Here is a 23,853-nt window from a genome sequence, read left to right as displayed (position 1 = left end):
TATGCCAAGTTTATAAATCATTCATAAACTACAATTCACACGCCTAACATTTACCTTACCTCATTTGTAGTAAACACCTCACTACAATAATGTGTCCTATGTTCATTATCTAACGCGTTATAGGTTATTGACAGTCCACTGTATCCATTGCCACTGCTGCAAAAAAAAAAAAAAAAACCACGTATCAACAACCTTTGCTTTCCGGATATTGATATCCATAAGCTTAAGCACACAATTTTGGATATGAGAATCTAAAACTAAAAAAACACTTATGGATATGGAAATTCAAAACTCATAACTCACTTTGAGATATGGTCATCCAGAAGCTTAAATGGAGAATGTAAATGACCTTCTGAATTTCCAAATCTGGAGGGCGTGACAATGAATTCTGGATTCCTACATCCATAAGCATACATGCAGGCTTCCAAATATCGAGATTTGGTGACAACTCAACACAAAAAAAAAAACACAAAACGAAAATGGTGGTTGGTTCCTTATCTCATAAGAGATATGCACTGCAACAACTAAGAGTGAGAACTTCGCTCCACCACCACAACAACCCACTACACCACCATCTCTATTCAAAACACACACCACATTACCACAACGCTCCTTTGAAGCTTTTTTTCAAAACAAGAAAGACAAAGACAATATTAAATTTTATGTCGGGTACATATCTTAAATTATTAAATGATATGGTGCAGGGAGAAACAACATAAAAAACTGTAAGCCCATCATTCAAATTTGGGTTAAGGCCCGTATGCGAAAACGGTAATGGGGCCCAAATGGAAGAAAACAGTTGGACGCGTGCCTGGTCTGTGTCTGAAACCTGAAACGAGGGTTTAACGTTAGTTGCATCTTTTTTGCACACACGTTCTCACTTTGCAGTTCAACCCAGCAACCATTCTCCCGCTCATTCCTCTGGTAATGCCTCTTCTGCGCTCCTTTGCTTCATTCTCCTATTCTCTTTCTTCTCTGGAAAATATGATATGATATTTAGGTGCCATTTCTTCGCTTTCTTCCAAGTGGATGGGTATTGTGGAGTTCAATCAAATCTCGTGCTTTTTGGGCACATGTTCCCAATGATCCTTGGGTTTTTCCCATCTATTTTTATCTGAATATTTTCGCTCTTTAATGCGGTTTCAATTATAAAAATCAACTGTTAACAGCAAGCAATAATACACGTTGTCGCTTGTGTATTAGTAATTCTCTGTTCTTCCAACTTGCTAGTTGCAAAACATGAAAAAGCCCTAAAAGATTAGAGATAACTGTGATTAGTCGAGTTCGTTAAAACTTCATGAAATTGAAATTGCATCCGAAGCTATGTGTAGAAACTATAAATGTACTGAAAGAGCCTCTATAGTATGGCTGAGGGTTTATTCATTTCTGAATTAATAAATCAAATTGTTGTTTAGGTTTGTGGCGTCATGCTGGTGTCAGTGGTTTGATAGTAGTTGTCCCCTGGCCTGGCCATTGACTCTCGAGTCTTGAGCCAGTCCCTTTTTCCGGTTGTTGAACATTCCAGATTTTAAAACATTGACTTCTACCAGTCATATTCTTGTCACTTCTAAAATATGGAAAACTCAGATACAGCGCTGACAACTTCATCCCTGCCTCCACCACCTCCATTAGCTGCGGAGGAGCCAGAGCCCAAGAAGTTGAAGATGTCCACCACTTCTGATGATGAAGAATGCACAACTGCCCCAGGCGCTAAGAAAAGATACAAACGCCGTAAGATTGCCATTTTCTTTGCTTACTGTGGTGTTGGCTATCAGGGTATGCAGAAAAATCCTGGTGCAAAGACCATTGAAGGTGACCTGGAAGAGGCCTTATATGTGTCTGGAGCTGTTCCTGAACATGATCGTGGAATTCCTAAACGATATGACTGGGCTCGCTCAGCCAGAACTGATAAAGGTGTTAGTGCTGTTGGTCAGGTTGTCTCCGGTCGTTTCTATATCGATCCACCTGGCCTTGTTGACCGCCTTAATTCAAACCTTCACTCTCAGATAAGGATCTTTGGTTACAAGCGTGTGACAGGTTCTTTTAATGCCAAGAAGTTCTGTGACCGGAGGAGGTATGTCTATCTCATTCCTGTCTTTGCTCTTGATCCATGTTGTCACCGTGATAGAGAGACTGTCATGGCTAGTTTGGGATCTACAAACGAGCTTGTTAAATGTTTGGAGTGTTCTGAGAGAGGCCGAAAGGTGGTAGGATTAGTTGGTAACCGTAAGCACAATCTAGAACTTGAAGCTATGGATGTTGAGGCTGGTATTTCGTCAAACACAGATGTTGTGCTTGATTCTGTAGTTACAGGGGATGTGGAAGCTTCTTTGAGCAAAGGTGATGATAATCATTTAAATGGGGAGTCTGGGATTGATAACAAGGGTAAAGTTTTAGTTGATGGCACAAACCTTAAAACTGGTATTGAGAAAGGGATTCCTGTTCAGGATGAGGTTATGCCTTTGAATGGCGAATCTGTGAATAATTCAGATATTATTGAGGAAGAAAAAATGAATGGAGAGGATAAGTCTACCAGTGGAAGCATGTTCTGTTATGGTGAGAAGGAGAGGGAGAGATTTAATAAGATTTTAAATTGTTTTGTTGGGACTCACAATTTCCATAACTTCACCACCCGAACAAAAGCGGAGGACCCTGCTGCTCGTCGATACATTATTTCATTCAATGCTAACACTGCTTTTGCAGTTGAGGGCATTGAGTTTGTAAAGTGTGAGGTTGTGGGGCAGAGCTTCATGCTTCATCAGATACGGAAGATGATGGGGCTGGCTGTGGCAATAATGAGAAATTGTGCACCTGAATCACTTATCAATAAAGCTTTGCAGCAGTGAGTACAACTTCTATTGTTTGTGTTATCTATAAGTTTCCATTTGAAATGTGTGATTCTCGTTAGATGCACTTTTTTACTTTTGTTTTCCTAAACGCAGGGATGTTAACATTAATGTGCCTACTGCTCCTGAGGTTGGATTATATTTGGACGAATGCTTCTTTTCTTCATATAACCAGAAGTGGAAAGATAGCCATGAAGAGTTGTCAATGAAAGCATACGAGAAAGAAGCTGAGGAGTTCAAAATGAAGTACATATATTCTCATATTTCTTTCACGGAGCAGAAGGAAGGAACTGTTGCTCTTTGGTTGCATTCTTTGAACCATAGAAATTATCCAGATCTGCGTGTTGTCAACGAGGAAGCCATCACTGATAACAAGAGTGCTGATCCTGAACAAGCCATTTCTGATCGCAAGAGTGCTGATCCTGAAGAAATCACTGATAACAAGAGTGCTGATCCTGAAGAAGCCATCGCTGATAACAGGAGTGCTGATCGTGAAGATGCCATCTCTGATAACAAGAATGTTGATTCTGAACAAGCCATCACTGATAACAAGGGTTCTGCTGATCCTGAAGTAGTAGTGACTGAGTGAACTGTGTTCCCAATCGTTTAATGAACCTCTTCTTTCTAGATTTGGGCCTGACTTTTCACTGCTTCCGATTCATTGTTATTTGTCTATCTCCCCTGCTTCGCAACATATACAATATACAAACTATGTGATGTGGTTCTGAGTCCATCACTCGGTAAAAAGAAATGAAAGAATATATCTGTTAGATTTTGTTATTTTTTTAAGTCTACAGTATGATATTTACTTATTATTAAGCCATAGCTGAACAATGATCATCTACTTATTTACGTATCATTTTTCGAGAATGTACGAAAGTGATGTGTTGTTTTTATCTCATTCCTCTGTATGTTCTTCGTATGCATTTCAAATTTCCTATCAAACACTACGTAAAGTTTGCAAACAAGCAGAATTGTAAAAAATTGTTTAGCTTTCAGATTTACGTTCTTTGAATGCAACAAAAACTTAGGTTAAATAAGTACATTTATTACGAGTGGATTTCGTTGTTGACAAGAAAACTGATTTTCATTTTATAGATAACCTCGATGCCATAGCTCAATAGAAACTGCTTTCATTAACATGACATCCAAAATGCTTTGCTGATATATGAAGTAAGGGGACCGTGGTCTAAATACCGGATCATTCATTCAAAAGGACGAAAAAGGAAATAACAGTACAATATAAGTTCAGTTTAAATTGCATTCCTCATATACAAAGAAAAGACAGTACAGATAAACAAAAGTAATCAATTGGAATGTCTCAGGTTCAACCCTTCAAACCCCAACTTAGATTATGTCTCACTTAAAATATTGACTACGTGAGCACCAGGATTACAAGTTTTCATCTAAATTCTGCCTCCCAAGTAAGAGGCCGAATAAACAGATTTAATTAAAAAAAACTCTTCCAAAGCAAGCTTAACGACAGTGATATGTTTGGAATGAAATCGGTAAAACCATCACATGGAAAGTCAATTTTTTTTAGAGCTTGCACTAAATTTCATTCCAATCAACAAAACAAACATTTTTTTAGAGCATGAACTATACAGATGACACAAGTAGTTCCTACCAAAACCTAAAGGTAAAGTTCTCTTTAAGTTCAGACTTTTAAGTGAAAATGGATGCATGCTCATCCTTTATACCATTTGTTGGGGGTAAAAGCAGGCCCTGAAATGCTTTGTAGCACCACTACCACATCACTGTCAACATACATATCAACAATATTACTGTCAACCCACTAATCGACAATATCATATTAAATCTTAAAAAAATAAAATAACCATTGGTCTGGTTGCAGAACAAACAGCCACAAACAAAATCACAAAAAATTTCTTGATTCTACACGAGTTTGCACGAGCCTTGACAGAAACAACTAATTTTACAAGGGTTTCAGCTTGGTACAGGCACCTAGGATCGCAAACTCGTGCGATTCTACAGAATTAAAAACTATAGTTTAACAACCTTCCACATAACCACTCCATCACACAGGTTCATCCTGTACAAAACTTCATTAACAGAAAATCCACCATTTGTTTTGAAGTCAAATTGCTTTACAGAAGCATTGTAATTCAAATAAAGGATCCAAATATGCCATTCGGTGATAGGTTAACAAGGAATAAGCTCACAGAAGACATGTAAGGTTTAAATGGTAGATTAATTAGCAAAAATTTCAATAGCTTTACAAACGAGAATTTATGGCGTATTATTGGAATAAGCTATCTATAATCGCTTCCAAAGGTACTCTCACATTCCTTATCTACAGAAGAAGAAAGGGTAATACTAGTGCAATACTCTACTGACTACGGAGACATCACTGACCTACCCATACCGTCATTCATGAGAAACAAAAGTAATTATCCTGAATGTCACATGTTCAATCCCTCCCCCAACATAGATGACAACTCTCACTTAAACATTATCTATAGCATAATGCACAAGCGGTATATAATCAGAAATATAGGAAAATAACGAGTACAAATTCTAAAATCTATCTCTTTCCAAATAATACATGTTGTGAACAAAACTCCTTCCGAAGCATGATTAATGATAATAATCTGATGGGAATGAAACCAGTAAATCCATCACAGGAAAAACCAATTTCTTGTATAACAAACTAAAATTCAGTACATTCCTCAACAATAAAACAGTAGCGACACCAGCCTACTAGATTCCTCGATCAGTTTCTACCAAGTGGAAGGGACCTACAACTATATGTTTCTTTAAATTCAGACTTCTTAGACGAAGTGAAAATGGAAGCATACACATCCTTGGTAGCATTCGCTGGTGCCAAATCCGTTGCCTTGAAACGCTTCGCAGCAGCAACACCACCATTCAAACCAACATTACCATTAGCAAACTTCCCATTTCCTTCTACCTTAGCTGAGACCCTCTCCACAGCCTTACCATCAACACCATGCTTAGTGCCACTCAACCTAGCTCCTTCCAAACTCACGCCATCATCACTATTCTTAACCTTCCGATTCTTCTTCTCCCTTATCTTAGCCCTCTCCTCCTCCATCCTCTCCCTCAGAACCGCCACCTCCTCATCAGTCCCATTGAGCACAATCTTATCAGCGTCAACATACTCCTTGTGACAAACCAAACACGACGTGGACTTAACCTCCCTCAGAGCTCTGGCACTCAAAACATGCCCACAACTTCTCAGCGCGAAAAACCTATATTTTCCGTTGAATTCAAGCCCCGCAACGGGGCACTGAAACTTTGACCCATCATCAGAGCCAGGAATAGAACAAAGCTGAATATTGATCATGTCTTTCAATCCCTTGATGTACCCAAATTCTTTAGGAAGCTTCTTCCCCAACAAAGCTTCCACCAGCGCTTCCTTGTTGAATATATTCCCCAATTTGTCGATCACGCAGGGCTCCCTCAGGGGCTCGTTTGAGAGAGAGCAATTGTGCCACTTCGAGAGCCGCTGTTCGTGGGGGTCCACCTTATCTGGCTTCTTTTCGGCATACATGTTGAGGTAGCAATCGCGAGACTCCGCGCCGGTGGCTCCGCCATCTCCGCCGCCGCCGAGGAGGCGAGACCGTAGGGAGAGCGTGGAGAGAGGCGCAATTCTCGTGAGAAGGGTTTCGTCGGGGAGGGGCTTGCCATTGAGGGTAAAGTAGTAGGATTGGTATGATTGGGGGAAAAGGCAGTGCTTGACATCGGAAAGGGTTCTGTGATTGGTCGTGGATTGAACGGAAATTCCGAGGTCCGGTGACTGCACCAGGATTTGGAGCGATTTTGGATGCATTTGGAACGATTTTCTAGGGTTTGTGATGTGGAATCGGAGATTGAAAAAGCGATCGATTGGGTTTTTTCGATATACAGCTTTGGTTGAGAATAGGAGTTAACGTGGACACTGCTTCTTATTTATATATTTTTAACGTTTTATTCTCTCAAATCTATTATTATATAATATAACGTGGACAAATATGCTGAAGATTACATATTACTTGTTATATTATTACAAACTTTATAAATTAGTTATAAATTAGTTTTCCCCTTATAATTTAGTTTCATTAAGATTGAGTTAAAGTTAAATTCTTAATAGATTTAACCTACTAAATTATTATTCTAATCTATCAAACATTAATTTAAATTATATTATTATCCTAAATTATTTTTTTCTAATTTAATTTTTTTAAATTATAATAAAGTATATGTAAACACTACAAGAAAATCATGAAATAGAAACCAATTTTAAAAATAAAAAGTAATTAGTTGTTGTAGTGACTAGATTAGAGACTATTTTAAAAACTAAAACTTTTGGTTTTTAAATTAGTTTCTATGATTGTTAAATGGTTTTCAAATTGATATCTAATTAGCTATCAAAGTTTTTACTACCAAAATTTAGAATCTAAATAATTGGTAGTTAAAAACTTAGTTGCTAATTATATACAAATTTAGAAACTATTTAATAATAATAGAAACTAATTTAGAAATCATTTTTTTAGTCTCTAAAATGATCTGTAATTTAGTCAGTATATCAACTAATTATTCTTTATCTCTAAAATTGATTTATATTTCATGATTTTCGTGTAGTGAAACTTTAAAGATTAAGAGGTTAAAGATGTAAGGATCTAGAAAATAACCTTAGAGTAGAAGTGATATATTTTAAATGATACCTGAATATTTTATTATTAAAATGAAAAAGGGCATATAAATAGAAAAATCAGTTATTCAGGTTTCATTTTAAAAGAACCACCAACTCTCTATAAGTTTTATGTTGTGGTTTCCTCATCTTTTTATTAAATACATGTTGGAATTAGTTATTGCTTGTGCAAATTGGTGTGCAAATTGGAAGAAGTTGAGAGCTGTTAGATATAGTGGTAGTTGAGAGATAAATTTTATTTCATTCTCCTTTTATTGTTTCAGATACACTTTGGAACCCTTTTGATTCAAGACATTTATATGATTAGTAAATGAATTGTTGTGTGTTTTGCAAATTCTAAATTGTGGAATGATTTGATTGTTTGATGTTGGAGATTGTGATGTTTAGAATATGAATTTTTAATCAAAACATAGTATTTTCAGGAAAGAAAATACCGTGTTAAGATTGTTTAGGATGTGCATTGACTAGGGATTCGTCTAGAAGGAGATATCCTGACTCTCCTGAGATAATGAAATCATATAGATGAAGTTATTCAGGTGGTGAGAGTCGAAGGAGGTTCATATGAATGGGTAAGTTGTTTGAAAGATAACTAACTTGACCTGTTATATGAGTTAACCCTATCATACTAGGAGAGATATGATATTGGGATTCTTTATGCGCATAACTGGGTGGATTTCACAGTGAGATAGTATGACATGTGCAAATCTCTGAGTCTAAGTCAACGCACGAGTCTTCCGGAAGTAGAGTTAAGTGTCTATGTTATATGAGTCAGCGGAAGTCTGATATGTGAAAGATGAATATAGAATTTGTATGACACTTGATGATTTGAGAAATTGTATGACATTTGATGATTTGAGAATTTGTATGAGACTTATGATTTATGTTTTATTTATTTCAAAGTGAAATTTTATAGAATTTTGTTTTATATGACTAGCTGCTTACCCTGTTATTTGGTTGTGTTGTTTCTCTAACTGTGATGATCGTGTATTTACACGGGAGCAGATGAGATTGCAGGTAATAGAGCTCCTCAGTGAGCAGCAGAATGATTAAATAGATTTAAATTGAATGCTTTGCTTTGTTTTGTTTTTAAACTTTTTGGATGTATATATTAAATCCCTATGAAGAGGGATATATTTTGAGATACAAATATGAGAAAACAATATATGTTTATATGTTAATTAGATATTGTACGCTAATTAGATATTGTACGCATTTTTATTTTTTTTTAAAAAAAAGAAGGTAAAAGTTAGGGATGTTACGTTAAAGTTAGGGATGTTACATTATGGTATCAGAGCTGTTCGAACCTTAGGAGACCTAAGGGTTATGGGGTTGTTTATGTGTGCTTTAGTTTGTTAGTTTAAAATTCTAAAGATTTAGCATAAATCTTTTTTGTGTGTTTTATAGAATGGCTCCTAGACCTCCTACCCCTCTCCAACCTTCTTCTGAGATGAACCAGATTGCCAGGGCTATTGAGATGATGACAAATGCTATCCAACAACAGAATGTGGCAATGACTCAGAATCACCAGACAACAATGCATCATTGGGAGAATGCTAGATCTGCTGCAACAGCTTCCCATGTCAGTTTTTCCCAGGAACAGATGGGACTCACAGAGTTTATGAGGCATTCCCACTGAACTTGGGTGGGTTATGCCACTCCTGATCAAGCAGACCAATGGATAAGGGAGCTAGAGAAGATCTTTAGGGCAACCTCCTGCCCTGAGGATAAGAAATTGGTTTTTGCTACATATTTGTTGTCTGGAGAAATAGAGTTCTGGTGGATGGGAGCTCAACAAATGATGGAAGCCAGAGCTGAAGTTTTGGACTGGGGGTGTTTTAGAGTGAAGTTTCTGGAGAAATATTTTCCAGATAGTGCAAGGTTTGCAAAGGAAGCTGAATTTCTCAAGTTGGAACAAGGAGAGATGTCAGTGAATGCTTATGCTGCTAGATTAAAGTATCTAGCCAGATTCTACACCCAAGCTACCTCTGAGGCTTGGAGGTGTAGAAAGTTTGAAGAAGGTTTAAAACATGAGTTGAAGAAGACTATATCACCTATGTGCATCAGGGAGTTTCCTGCCTTAGTGGAGAAGGCGAAGATGGTGGAGACCTTGGAAAAGGGTGATTCCAGGGTAATGAGATCACACCCAAGAGGATCTTCTAGTGGGAAGGTCAAGGTACAACATCAACCACACAAGCCTTATGCTAGATCTCCACAGCATAGGACAGGTGCAGCTCCACCCCAGTTTCAGCAGCAACAATCATGGAAACCTAGATGTTTCCATTGTGGTGGACCACATACCACTAATATGTGCACCAAGGGAACTCCAGAGAAAAGATGTTTTACATGCCAAAAGATGGGACCTTTTTCTAGAGATTATCCTAACAAGAATAGGATGACTCTATCAGGCGATTTTCAGCAATTTAGGAGTGAAGGCAGTAGACCTCAGGCAACAGGGAGAGTTTTGCTATGTCAGGAGCTGAAGCATCTCAGTCAGGTAACTTGGTACAAGGTCTATGTTATATAGCTGGTAGATGTGTTAAAGTTTTGTTTGATTCAGGAGCGACACATTCTTTTGAATCAAGTTTGTGTGTAGATGAGTTGGGTCTTTTAGTGAAAGAGTTGTTGTTTGAACTGATGGTCTCTACACCTACATCAGGAAAAGTATTGACCCCTACAGTTTGCTCTGAATGTCCACTAATAGTAGAGGGACGCAGGTTCAAAATAAATTTGATCTGTCTACCTACCTCTTCAGGATCTGGATGTTATCCTAGGAATGGATTGGCTATCTGCCAATCACATTCTCATAGATTGTGGTCAACAGAAAATCATGTTTTCAGATTTCAAAGAGTCAGATGTGATATCTGCTCAACATGTGTGGTCAGAATTGAAAGAAGGATCAAGATGCTTTGTAATCTTAACTCAGATGAAAGTGAAGAATGAAGAAGAAATGAGCAGTATACATGTGGTGAAGGATTTCATGGATGTATTTCCAGAAGAAATACCTGGATTACCTCCCAAGAGAGAAGTGAAATTTTCTATTGATCTGGTACCTGGAGCTGGACCAGTGTCAATGGGACCCTATAGAATGGCTCCAGCTGAGTTGATTGAACTAAAGAAGTAAGTTGAAGATTTGTTGGAGAAACGATTCATCAGGCCTAGTGTATCTCCATGGGGGGCTTCGGTGCTTCTAGTTAAGAAGAAAGATGGAGGGTCTCGATTGTGTGTAGATTACAGACAATTGAATAAGTTGACCATCAAGAACAAGTATCCTCTGTCCAGAATTGATGATTTGATGGATCAGTTACATGGAGCTTCAGTGTTCTCAAAGATTGATCTGAGATCTGGATATCACCAGATTTTGGTAAAGGCTGAAGATGTTCAGAAGACAGCCTTTAGGTCTCGTTATGGACACTATGAATATGTGGTGATGCCGTTTGGAGTAACAAATGCTCCAGCTCTGTTCATGGATTACATGAATAGAATTTTTCGTCCTTTCTTGGATAAGTTTGTTGTAGTCTTTATAGACGACATACTTATTTATTCAAGAACCAAGAAAGAACATGAAGAACATCTGAAGATAGTGTTGAAGATTCTGAGGGAGAAGCAATTATATGCTAAGTTCTCTAAGTGTGAGTTTTGGCTGAAGGAAGTCAACTTCTTAGGGCACGTAATATCAGCTCAGGGGATCTCAGTAGATCCAGCCCAGGTAGAGGCAGTGCTTCAGTGGGAACATCCTAAGACAGTCACTGAGATAAGAAGTTTTGTGGGTCTAACTGGCTACTATCGGAGGTTCATTGAAGATTTTTCCAGGGTAGTAGCTCCTTTGACTCAGTTAACCCGCAAAGATCAACCTTTTGCTTGGACTGACAGATGTGAGCAGAGTTTCATAGAGTTGAGGAAAAGGTTAACTAGTGCTCCGGTGTTAGTGATTCCTGATACAGGAAAACCTTTTGAAGTTTACTGTGATGCTTCCTATCAGGGTTTGGGTTGTGTCTTGATGCAAGAAAAAAGAGCAATTGCATATGCTTCAAGGCAACTTAAAGTTCATGAGAGAAACTATCCTACTCATGACTTAGAGTTGGCAGCCGTAGTGTTTGCTTTGAAGATTTGGAGGCATTATTTGTATGGAGCTCAATTTCAGGTGTTCAGTGACCATAAAAGTTTAAAATATTTGTTTGATCAAAAAGAGTTGAATATGAGACAAAGAAGATGGATGGAATTTCTGAAGGATTATGATTTTCAACTGATGTATCATCCAGGGAAGGCTAATGTAGTTGCAGATGCTTTGAGTAGAAAGTCAATACAAGTGTCAGCTATGACGATTGAAGAGCAGAAGTTGATTGAGCAGTTTAGGGATTTAAATTTGGGAGTGGAATTCCATGTTAATCATATTAGTTGTAGTAAGTTAACTATAACTAATGATTTCCTTTGAATAATAAAGGAAAAGCAGTTAGAGGATCCTAGTCTAAAGCGTACTGTGGATTTACTAGGTACAAATCAAGCTAAAGACTTTGTGATGGGAGAAGATTGGATTTTGAGATTTAATGGCAGAATTTGCATTCCTGCAAATGAAGAGCTGAAGAGAATGATTCTAGAAGAGGGTCATAAGAGTCATCTTAGTCTACATCCTGGTATGAATAAGATGTACCAAGATTTGAAGGAGTCCTTTTGGTGGTCAGGCATGAAGAAAGAAATAGTTCGGTATGTTGTTGCTTGCTTAACATGTCAGAAGGCGAAGGTAGAGCATCATAGACCTGGTGGTTTGTTGTAGTAGTTAGATATTCCTGAGTGGAAATGGGATAGCATTGCTATGGATTTTATTACTCATTTACCAAGATCAGTAAGGGGTCATGATGCAATATGGGTAATAGTTGATTCGACTGACAAAAAGTGCTCACTTTCTCCCAGCTAATTTGAGGATATCTATGGCCAAGTTGGCACAATTGTACATCAAAGAGATTGTAAGATTGCATCGGGTGCCTTCTAGTATTGTTTCGGATAGAGATCCCAGATTTACTTCACGGTTTTGGCAGAGACTACAAGATTCTTTGGGAACTAGATTGAGAATGAGCTCTGCATATCATCCTCAAACAGATGGGCAGTCTGAGAGAACGATCCAATCCTTAGAAGATCTGTTAAGGACATGTATCTTGGATCATTTGGGAAGTTGGGATGAGATGTTGCCTTTGGTGGATTTACTTACAATAATAGTTATCATGCCAGTATTGGGATGGCACCATATGCAGCTTTGTATGGGAGGAAATGCAGAACTCCTTTATGTTGGTATCAGGACGGTGAAACAGTTTTGGTCGGGCCAAAGTTAATTCAACAGACCACTGAGAAGGTGAAGCAGATACAAGACAAAATGAAAGCTTCTCAAAGTAGGCAGAAATCATATGCAGATCAAAGGAGAAAGCCTTTGGATTTTGCAGCTGGAGATCATGTGTTCATGAGAGTGACACCAACCAAGGGTGTAGGACGAGCTATCAAATCAAGGAAGTTATCTCCTAAGTTTATTGGACCATATCAGATCCTAAAGAAGATAGGTCCAGTGGCTTATGAGATTGTTCTACCTCCTCAATTAGCAAACCTGCATAATGTCTTTCACATATCACAGCTAAGGAAGTACATCCCAGACCCTAGTCATGTGTTGGAAGTGGATAATGTGCAAATCAAGGATAACTTGTCTTTTGAAGTAATCAGAGTAAACAGCTCAGAGGCAAGACCATCAATATGGTGAAGGTAGTGTGGGATGATAAATCGGGTGATTCAACTTGGGAATTAGAAGAAACCATTAGAGAAACCTATCCATATCTCTTTTCTGGTAAGTCAATTTTCGGGAAAGAAAATTTTTTCTTGTTGGGGAGAATTGGGGAGAATATAAGGATCTAGAAAATAACCTTAGAGTAGAAGTGGTATATTTTAAATGATACCTGAATATTTTATTATTAAAATGAAAAAGGGCATATAAATAGAAAAATCAGTTATTCAGGTTTCATTTTAAAATAACCACTATCTCTCTAGAAGTTTCATTTTCCTTTCTCTCTCTTCTCTCTAAGATTCTGATCTCTTCGCTCATCAGTTTGACGATCAGAATATACCGTTAGACTCCTGGCAGCGAAGACTACAAGTCTACCCGATCAGAATCTCTTAAAGATTTTGCGATCGGAGTCTGCCGTTGGACTCTTGGTAGTGAACCCTATAAGTTTGCCGGATCAAAATCTCAAATAGAGTTAATTACCTTTAGGCTTTTGGTAGATTTGGAGCTCCTAGTGAGCATCAGCTAAAGTTCAGGTAAGTGAAGCTATATTTTTAAATTGCAATAGAACCCTAGGCTAGAAGATCTGGGTGTGGGGTTTACGTGGTCACCCGTTTCAAAATTTTCTTGCAGGATCTCTTGTTTGGTATAGATTGGAAACTGTTTGAGATTGAAATGTAAAATTTAGATATAGTAGATGGTGTAGAATGCATATAAGTTTGGAATTGAATGAATTACTGAATGTACTTGAAAAAGGTTTGTGATGATTTTTTTTTCTTGACAATTTCAGAGCATATATTTTGAATACTTCCTGATGATTCAGTTTATGAACTAAAATTGTTTGTGACAATTTTTAAAGTAAATTATGAGTTGATTATTTTGAGAGCTATGTTGATTGTAATCCGAATTCTGGTGTTTTTGAGATAAATTAGTTGTTGGGTTTAACAATTGGTGATCAAACTTTAATTGTCATTTTCATGTTGTGGCTTCCTCATCCTTTTTATTAAATACATGTTGGAATTAGTTATTGCTTGTGCAAATTGGAAGAAGTTGAGAGCTATTGGATATAGTGGTAGTTGAGAGATAAATTTTATTTCATTCTCCTTTTATTGTTTCTCTTTTGGATAGTAAAACTTGACGTTATTCCGATACACTTTGAAACCCTTTTGATTCAAGACATTTATATGATTAGTAAATGAATTGTTGTGTGTTTTGCAAATTCTAAATTGTGGAATGATTTGATTGTTAGATGTTGGAGATTGTGATGTTTAGAATATGAATTTTTAATCAAAACATAGTATTTTCAGAAAAGAAAATACCGTGTTAAGATTGTTTAGGATGTGCATTGACTAGGGATTCGTCTAAAAGGAGATATTCTGACTCTCCCGAGATAATGAAATCATATAGATGAAGTTATTCAGGTGGTGAGAGTCGAAGGAGGTTCATATGAATGGGTAAGTTGTTTGAAAGATAACTAACTTGACCTGTTATATGAATTAACCCTGTCATACTAGGAGAGATATGATATTGAGATTCTTTATACGCATAACTGTGTGGATTTCACATTGAGATAGTATGACAGGTGCAAATCTCTGAGTCTAAGTCAACGCACGAGTCTTCCCCGGAAGTAGAGTTAAGTGTCTATGTTATATGAGTCAGTGGAAGTCTGATATGTGAAAGATGAATATAGAATTTGTATGACACTTGATAATTTGAGAAATTGTATGACATTTGATGATTTGAGAATTTGTATGAGACTTATGATTTATGTTTTATTTAGTTCAAAGTGAAATTTTATAGAATTTTGTTTTATATGACTAGCTTACCCTTTTATTTTTGGTTGTGTTGTTTCTCTAACTGTGATGATCGTGTATTTACACGGGAGCAGATGAGATTGCAGGTAATAGAGCTCCTCCTCAGTGAGCAGCAGAAGGATTAAATAGATTTAAATTGAATGCTTTGTTTTGTTTTGTTTTTAAACTTTTTGGATGTATATATTAAATCCCTATGAAGAGGGATATATTTTGAGATACAAATATGAGAAAACAATATAGGTTTATATGTTAATTAGATATTGTACGCTAATTAGATATTGTACGCATTTTTTTTTTTAAAAAAAAAGAAGGTAAAAGTTAGGGATGTTACGTTAAAGTTAGGGATGTTACAAAAGATGTTTCATTAAAATTAAATTACTAGTAGAAGATGATAAATCTTATATAAGTCTTAAACACAGTTAAAATAATGTGATGATAAGGATATTTTATTAGTTTTGCATAATTATATTTTATGATAAGGATTATTTTTTTTAATATTTAAAATTCATAGATTACATACTATTATGAATCTTTCCACTCATTCTATTTGGATACATTTTTATTGTTATTTCGATTAGGGAGAGGACATTTGAGAAAATAAATTTATATTAATTTGGTATTAGGTTGTTTGAATTCAGGGATGTAGATTGAATTTGTTTTCATTGAAGTTTGTAAATGATATAATAATTATTAAATATTTTTTAATTTTTATTAAAAAATTTAAAATGTAAGTTTATATATGGTGAAAATAACTATTTATCATAAATTACATTATATTAACAAATCTTATAATATGTTATGGTTCAAAGTTTAGATTACCTTAAAAATATTTAAGATTTTTCCTCTTTTATCCACAAGGAGAGAAAATATTTATACAATTATCTTCTGAATTTTAATTAATATTGTTTAATATTTAAAGTTTATATCTTTTTTAAGTGATTTGAAATATAATATAACTTTATTTGACTAAGATTTTAAATAATTTTATTAAATTTTATATTATTTTACACTGATTATATTCATGTGTAAGCAAAATAAATATTTATCCACAAATTTTTACTCATAAATTTATTGTTATTATTTCAAACTAGAAAAAATATGAACGGTATGGATCCAAATTTTTTATTTTATTATTTATATATAATATAATTATATTTAATATTAAAAATGAATAAAAAATGTTATATGTATCTATTTTATATTTAATAAGATTTATTAAAATTAAATCCATCAATTAAATATACAAATGAAAAATAATGTTTTAATAACTTTAATGTCACTATTAATGTTATAATCGAACAAATACAAATATATGATTGCATTATCTTCTAATAGTAATCTTTTTTTCCTTTACATAAAAGAGTCGATGGAAATAAATAAATAGATAAACACTCTTTGTTTCATCTTCATTCTTGAGTTTCCTCTTCTGGGTGTTCTTTATCCTCTGGATTAATGACTTCTACACCTTCGTATTTAAGAAGTCTAAGAACAAAACAAAAACATGTAAATAAGCTTAATAAAACATTTATCTCGTTTTAGTTTTAAAGGCTTAAAAAAATTATTTTTTAAGACAAAAAAAAGAAGTAGTGAATGGTTAATGTTTATAAAACAATCATTTTAGTGCTCTTGATAAGAGGAAGAAAAAAAGCACATTTGAGTCTTTTGATAAAAGAAAAAGGATTTTCGGAGAAAAATAGTGATAAAATAAGCAACTTCACCGTGTGGGTATCTGAAACACATAAAACAAAACATGGTTAAGTTTATACTTGTTGTACCTTATGAAAAAGAAATTGAGAAACTTACTCATTTGAGAGTGGAGGAAACAAAATGAGTGAGGGGAATTGGAGAAGAGAGCGCGTTGGACGAATTATCACTTGTCTTAATTCAACCAATGGACCAAACTTCATGTGTTTGATGACGACAACGGTAAACCAATACAAAAACTATATACAAAATCCGATATACACCCAATTCAAACAAATATTTAAATTACTTGAAAAAGTATAAACATAAGAATATTCAAATAACTTTCTTTTATCCAAGTTTGTTAAATTATTTATTTATTTATTATATATACATATATTTATATTTCTTGAATTATAAAAGATGATATCTAAAATATCTTTTATAACAAGATATAAAATAAGAGTTAAAACAATGACTTTTAAATAATTAGTTAGTTATGGGTCTAAATGCCACTCGAAAAAAAATTAAATAATAAAAATATAAATGAATTGAAAAGAAAAAAACAAGTATATTATAAAAAGTAAATTAAATAATAAAAATGCAAATGAATATAAGGACCAATACATAATTATTGAAAGTAAGTTAAATAACACAAATATAAATTAAAATATAAGACTAATACATAAATGAAAATAAATTAAATATCATAAGTATAAATTAGACTAAATACATATTTTCCTATATTTGCACATTTTTTAATATAGTCCCATGATTTTGAGATATATCAATTTGTTTTAATTTATTTAAAATAGTCAATGTGTGGTCCATTCTATTTAATTCATGTTAATGTCGTGATAAGGTAGAAGAATAAGTATTGTGGGTGACTTATTATGGGACAACAACAACTTACAGGAACACAAAAAAAAAAAAAATGCAACAAACATGCAACATGCCCAAATACTTGGGACATAAAATAATGTTGGTGATATGCCACAACCACAAAGGTTACTTAAATAGTTGAATGATCTCTTCATAAGAGTAATGATTAATAAATCAACAAAACGACCTATTGAATATGCATCAAGAGTTGGGTAATAATGTCCTTGGTTACAATCACTAAATGTCACCACAATCTATAACTCCCTCATTGTTGCTTTACTCACAAATCAACTTTCTTTCATGTTATTCATCTTCTTCAAGCTCATTCGAAATCCACCATCATTGAGACTAAGTGCCTCTTCGTCTGTGCTAGCCTCTCCTCCATCTCTACTCCCTTTTGCCTTCTCCTTTTCTCCCTCCCTAGTATTTTTCTCGCCAATGTACCCTCATCGCCACCTTCTGCCCCCATGACCTTTGGCCCCTCTCTACACCAACACCTTTATCCTCGATGACTACCACCGCCATTTTGATCCTTATATTTTCGATTTATCCTTTTCTATCGATACCATCTCCATCATCTATGCAACGTTGGATACTTATTCTTCCATATCACCACTCTATCAACATTGTTAATATGAATTTAACACAATGATGAATCTTAATAAGGGTGGAGAGAGCCTCGACCCCCTAACCTCGTTGTCGGATCCACTGTTTTCGAGTTTCTTTCTCTGAGAAAGGGGTTAGTGTTGTCGGTGATTAATGGTAGTGAAATTGTTACACATCCTTTGTTCACGTACAAGGTAAGGATGATGGTGCCTTCATGATCTTTGGTAGATTGACTTCTCCCTCTACGCTAACACCTTCATCTTCGACGACTACCACTCTTTTTTTTAGTCCTTATATTCTTGATTTGGTTTTTTCGATCGAGAACATCATCATCATCTTCTCTTATTCTGAATGGTGTCAGTAACCATTGGAATGTGTGAAATATGTTAAGAAATAGTGTTTCAGATTAGAGAATTTGTATAGCTAACATCTTGCTTTAGGAATGATGTAGCAGTGTGTTTTGCGAGTTTGAGGAGAAGTTCTTATGTTAACTAAAGTGTACTTTTGGAGGAGTAGCAACTTTTTGTTGGCGGAGTGCAAGAGGAAAGAGTTAATTTATAAACGGATATTTCTTGCTTTTAATTGTCTGGCTTATTTGGGACCATTGTTATGTTTGGTTAGAGTTGGTGTCGGTAGATCATCATGATCCTTTTTCACACTTCCAAAATTTCAAACTCGTTAATGTATTTGTTTATGTCAATGTTGTTTGGGGAAGTGTCTAGATTGTAGTTGTTGGTGAGATTTAGAGACATAGGAATAAATACATTTTTAAAGGTGGAGTGATTGATCATCCTGAAATTTTTTCCTTGAATCAATTAAAGATATGGTATTGGATTACTTATACATTTGCTTCTGCATGATTTTTTTATTTTAATTGATTCTTTGATCATCTAGTTTGTATGTATTTGATCAAGAGACTTTGAAACTCTAGGCCTTTTGTTTTTTAGAAGGTTGGGATGAGGTTTTAGGTTGTTTCTGAGGTGTCTTTATTTCAGTTTGTTGACTTGTTTTTTAGTTTTTTAAGTAGGATATTTGTGGTAAACTTTTAGGAAAACGTGTTGTACGTTTCTGTTCAGTTTTGTACAACGATTGAACCACTGGTTCATATTTTTTATTTTTGATAAAAAAAAGTATCTTCATTGTCTCTGCCACGTTGGATACTCCTTTTTGCATATCATTACTCTCTCAATGTTGTTAAGTTATGAACTTAACGCAATGGAGAATCTTAATAGGGGAGGGGAGCTCGACACCCCAACCTCATTCTCGGATCCACTGCTTCTTTCTCCAAGAAAGGGGTTTGTGAGCTAGCTCACACTACCTTCTGATGTGTGAAGAATTAACTCTAGTAACTTTACATAAAGACCTAACATTAAAAATTATGTTTAATTTGAGTATATTTACTCATTTTAAATTCATTACACAAAAGAGATCAAATTAACTATTTTAAATAAAATTAAAATTTAGTTATTACACCGTGAGCATATATTGAAAAATATTTAAATATTAAAATTAAATAACCTATTTAGTATATAAATTAACCAAAATACCAATACACAACTCAAAAAATAAATTAAATAACATAAATATTAATGAATGAAAGTATCCATATATATATGGAAGTAAATTAAATGATATAAATATAAAGAACCAATACAGAATTAGAAGTAAATTAAATTAAAAATATAAATATAAAAATTAAATTAATTAAATAATTAATATGCAAAATAAGTATAAAAGAACCAATGTATTACTAGAAATAAATTAAATAAAAAATATAAAAATAAATGAAGTAAAACAGGAAATGGCTAAAAAAAAAATATCAATAAATACACATAAGTTTATTAATATGAATATGAAAAAGTTTAACGTCCTACATTACTGTAATTCTTCTAAAAATAATTTTTTAGAAGATTAAAGTTTTTGACAATTTCTAGCTTCAATTCTTTTACTCACAGTCTACCTCTCCTTCATTGTTTCCTCCTCTTTTCTTTTTTCACTCATTTAAAACTTTATTTAAATAAAACACAAATAATTTAATTTTAAAATATGAAATTATTTACAAAAGTTAAAGCTTAAAAAACCCTAACCTCTATATTTAAAATAATAATAAAATAAATAATATAATTATATAAAATAAAGATGACGCACAAAAAAATCAACATTTATCTTTTATTTATAGAAATTGAATATGGAAATAGAGAGGTTTTTAAAGACATTCACACACATTGTACAATATTAGACCAATTGAACCAAATATTTATTTTTTAGAAAAAGACATATTAGCTAACTTAAAGGCTTATCTTGAAAAACAATTAAAGCTTAAAAGTCATCATTCTTGTGCTATTTAATAATTTATGATTCTCCAATTCCAAAATAGTCAATCATAGAAATGGATATTCTTTGAGCACATCCTCTATAACAGTGAAATATTACAACTTATTTTAGACTGTGAATCATATTCAATCATTCTGTGGTGCATAAGAGTGAATTGTTAGTATTTGAGATGAATCTTTTTATGTAACTTTATGAAAACTTTCAACTATCTCTACACATACACTTAAAAAAAATTCATTAAATAATAATTAAATTTAAAAATAAAAAATAATTAATCACTATATTAACTAAATTAGATACTATTTTAGAGACTAAAAAATTATTAGTATCTAAAATAGTTTATATTATTAATAAAAATTTACAAAATGGTTTCAAAATTAGTATCTAAATTAGCTACCAAGATTTTAGATTTTAAATTGATCTCAATTAGTCTTTTAAAAAATAATTTAAAATCTAAAAGATTAGTAGATAAAACCTTGATAGTTAATAGTTAGATATCAATTTAAAAACTCCTATATAAATTTTTATTAGTAATATAAACTACTTTAGATATCATTAATTTTTTTAGTCTATAAAACGCTCTCTAATTTAATCTAATAATAACTAATTATTTTAGTTTTTAAAATTAATTATAATTTGATGATTTGTTTAGTACTGTTTTGAATGTATACAAAATTTCACCACCTAAAAAGTTGTTGAACCAGCAAATTTATTTTGAAATAAAGCAATGTGAAGGTGGTCCATAGCCTTTTTTGGAATAATTGTAAGCTCATCTCAAATGGGTAGAATATGAAAATGGCCCTCAGCCATAAATCTGCAGAAATGGAGTTAGATATGGTTTCAGCCATTGATAAAAGTAGTGGCTCTTGCTTCATCTCAAAAGAGATAGAGTTCATCTTATATCAACTATCTACCACCCGATATACCCTCAACAACCCTTTCTTTTCTTGTCTGCTTTTGTGTGGTCTTCAATTAAATCACACCTTTGCCAATTTGTCAAAATTTCATGCACACTTTGCTTCTATTCAACCCTAATTTGTTGAGATATTACCACAAACTGTTTTTTACACTGTGTTCCATTTCTACTTAAAAAAAAAAACTAACTACATATTGGTTTTTCAAAACATAAATATATAATTAACTGCATTTGTTGTAAAGTTCTACTGATTATACATTTTTATATATAGTTTCAAATTATATATATTTGTTAAGATAAAATATTTATAAAGTATTTTTATTTTTTTATATAATATTTTTAGTTTGTTATTACCAGGAAGATAAACTACACTTTTTTTTTAATCTAAATGTTTGATTTACCTTTTCTAGTTTATATTACAAAAATAATTATACTAATTTATTTTTCAAAGAAGACATTTTAATAGCATTTATTTTTAATAGTATCTTTTTATCATTTGTTAATTTATGAGATGAAGAATTACCCTTACAAGGCCTCATCATTTTCTTTGTAAGATAACTTCAATCAATTGCGTCAACGAGGAAATCAGTAATTATAAAAAAATGGTAAAAGGAATTAGACCTCTCAAGTATTTAGATTTTAATCATTTGTTCTTTGAATGAAATTACAGAGAATATTTGAAATATTTGGTGAAAAAATAATATTATATAAATAAATTGTAGTATCTAACGACATAAACAAAAATGATAAAAAGTTAAACTCTCAAATCTTTTAACATCTACGTTGGTGGTTTTAGAAAAAATAAGAGTTCAATATGTTTTATGTTTTTTTTTCTATCAGCGAAATTAATTTAAACCTTAGACTTCCAGACTATTTTTAAATAAGAAAATTATTAGAATATTTTTTCATACCTAATAAATTAATTTTATTATAATATTATAACATCCACGTCATCAATAAATCAACATAAAATTATGGGTGGGGTTGTCTGATAAGACCAACAAACACTTGTTGGGACAGGCTCGAGATGCCTCTGATACAAAGTGGACTTTAAGACTAACTTAACCCCATAAAACCGGTTCATGAGGTGAGGTTTGCATCCACTTATATACAATAAAATATCATAATCTCTAGTCGATATGAGTTTTTTAACATAAATATGTTTAGTCGACATGAGCTCTCCAACGTAAACTACATTAAAAATATGTTTAACTCAAAAAAAAAAAATCACATAAAAATTCATGGAAAAAAAAATATTTAATCCAAAAAAATATATAACACTTAGTGTTCTCAGCCTTCGTAAACCAATTTTGATGAGTACCAACTGTAATTTCCTGTCAGTAAGAAAGTTCCAAATTGTTGTCCCCCGATTTCGGTTATGTTTAAGTAATTTCTTAGGAATGTTTCCTTTCTCTTAGATTAATATGCCCTGGTTTCTCTCCTACATTTTAGCTCACTCTAATGACTGTCTATTGTATAACAACCTTTACTGTAACAACTCTGAACGAATGAATCACCATCATTCGATAATTTTCTGATTTTCTCTTTTAACATGATGTCTTCCTGGACATCATGCATCAGCTTCAAAAGTGGGAACGGTTTAGTTCTGAATAAGGTGCCAACAAAGAAGAGAGATAAATTTGTGTTTGGGTTATTATCATTTGTTCCTGCACAACATGTCAACTGCATGCGATGTACATTGGACAATCAACGTTCTGCAGTTTCTAAAGGATGTATGTTGGACAATCAATGTTCTGCAGTTTATAAAGGTGTCTTTTGGGTTTGTTTTATTCATTATTCACTGTTACAAAACTCAGTTTTTCCCTATTATTTTCCATTGTGAATGCATGGCTGTGTTGAGTATTTCCATTTATCAAACTAACATTTTTTGAGCCTTTTTGAGTGAAAACATTAAAAGTGTCCCAATAATCCATTAGGGTCAATCTGCTGTTAGTACAAGGTTGTTTTTGGATTTGGATTAATATTTTATGAACAATCACCGTTTAATTACCACCAGGGAAAGATACACTCAAATACCAGCCACCCATATGCCTGCTTCTTTGACAAAATACATTTCTCACATGTGGAATTTAAAATGTTGGACCACACCAATTATTTCACTTCATACTTTTTGTATGGAGATATATTCAAATTATGATGTATGTAAATCTTATTCTACTTAAATTTTTGTACTTTTTTTGTACTAATAATATATGAAAAATAGAGTTAAAAGAAATAAATATGCATGAGATGAGTGAATGCTATAGTATGCAACTTAATTAACAACTACATCCATCTCTGCAAGAAATATTTTAAGAAATTTTGTGTAGTATTGTATT

At 33.4% G+C, this 23,853-nt stretch overlaps 2 protein-coding genes across 4 annotated transcripts; one reads left to right on the top strand and one right to left on the bottom strand.

Moving 5' to 3' along the window:
- Positions 1-746: 746 nt before the first annotated feature.
- LOC137807455 (Pseudouridine synthase family protein) lies at positions 747-3,626 on the top strand. Of its 3 annotated transcripts, none has more exons than XM_068608110.1 (3): positions 747-924; positions 1,416-2,842; positions 2,943-3,626. In XM_068608110.1, the coding sequence occupies exons 2-3, from the start codon at positions 1,575-1,577 to the stop codon at positions 3,433-3,435; spliced, it is 1,761 nt and encodes a 586-aa protein (XP_068464211.1). In that variant the 5' UTR covers positions 747-924; positions 1,416-1,574; the 3' UTR covers positions 3,436-3,626. The 3 variants fall into 3 exon arrangements, with proteins under 3 accessions (XP_068464211.1, XP_068464212.1, XP_068464213.1); XM_068608111.1 differs by having other exon boundaries at positions 792-924; positions 1,588-2,842; XM_068608112.1 differs by having other exon boundaries at positions 821-924; positions 1,633-2,842.
- A 1,855-nt stretch (positions 3,627-5,481) lies between these two features.
- LOC137807464 (RTF2 RING-finger protein) lies at positions 5,482-6,765 on the bottom strand. Its single transcript, XM_068608125.2, has one exon. The coding sequence runs from the start codon at positions 6,658-6,660 to the stop codon at positions 5,581-5,583; it is 1,080 nt and encodes a 359-aa protein (XP_068464226.1). The 5' UTR covers positions 6,661-6,765; the 3' UTR covers positions 5,482-5,580.
- Positions 6,766-23,853: the final 17,088 nt, after the last annotated feature.

This window comes from Phaseolus vulgaris, chromosome 3 (assembly GCF_051622355.1).
Source record: "Phaseolus vulgaris cultivar YP4 chromosome 3, ASM5162235v1, whole genome shotgun sequence".
NCBI lineage: Eukaryota > Viridiplantae > Streptophyta > Magnoliopsida > Fabales > Fabaceae > Phaseolus > Phaseolus vulgaris.
The sequence above is the reverse complement of the archived record's forward strand: the minus strand, read 5'-3'. Positions and strand labels throughout refer to the sequence as shown.

What these genes read in the sequence shown, in the direction of transcription:
- LOC137807455 (XM_068608110.1), top strand. Translation starts at nt 1,575, where the DNA reads ATGGAAAACTCAGATACAGCGCTGACAACTTCATCCCTGCCTCCACCA. An exon ending in ATCAATAAAGCTTTGCAGCA is followed by an intron (nt 2,843 to 2,942) that starts GTGAGTACAACT and finishes TCCTAAACGCAG; the next exon opens with GGATGTTAACATTAATGTGC.
- LOC137807464 (XM_068608125.2), bottom strand. Translation starts at nt 6,660, where the DNA reads ATGCATCCAAAATCGCTCCAAATCCTGGTGCAGTCACCGGACCTCGGA.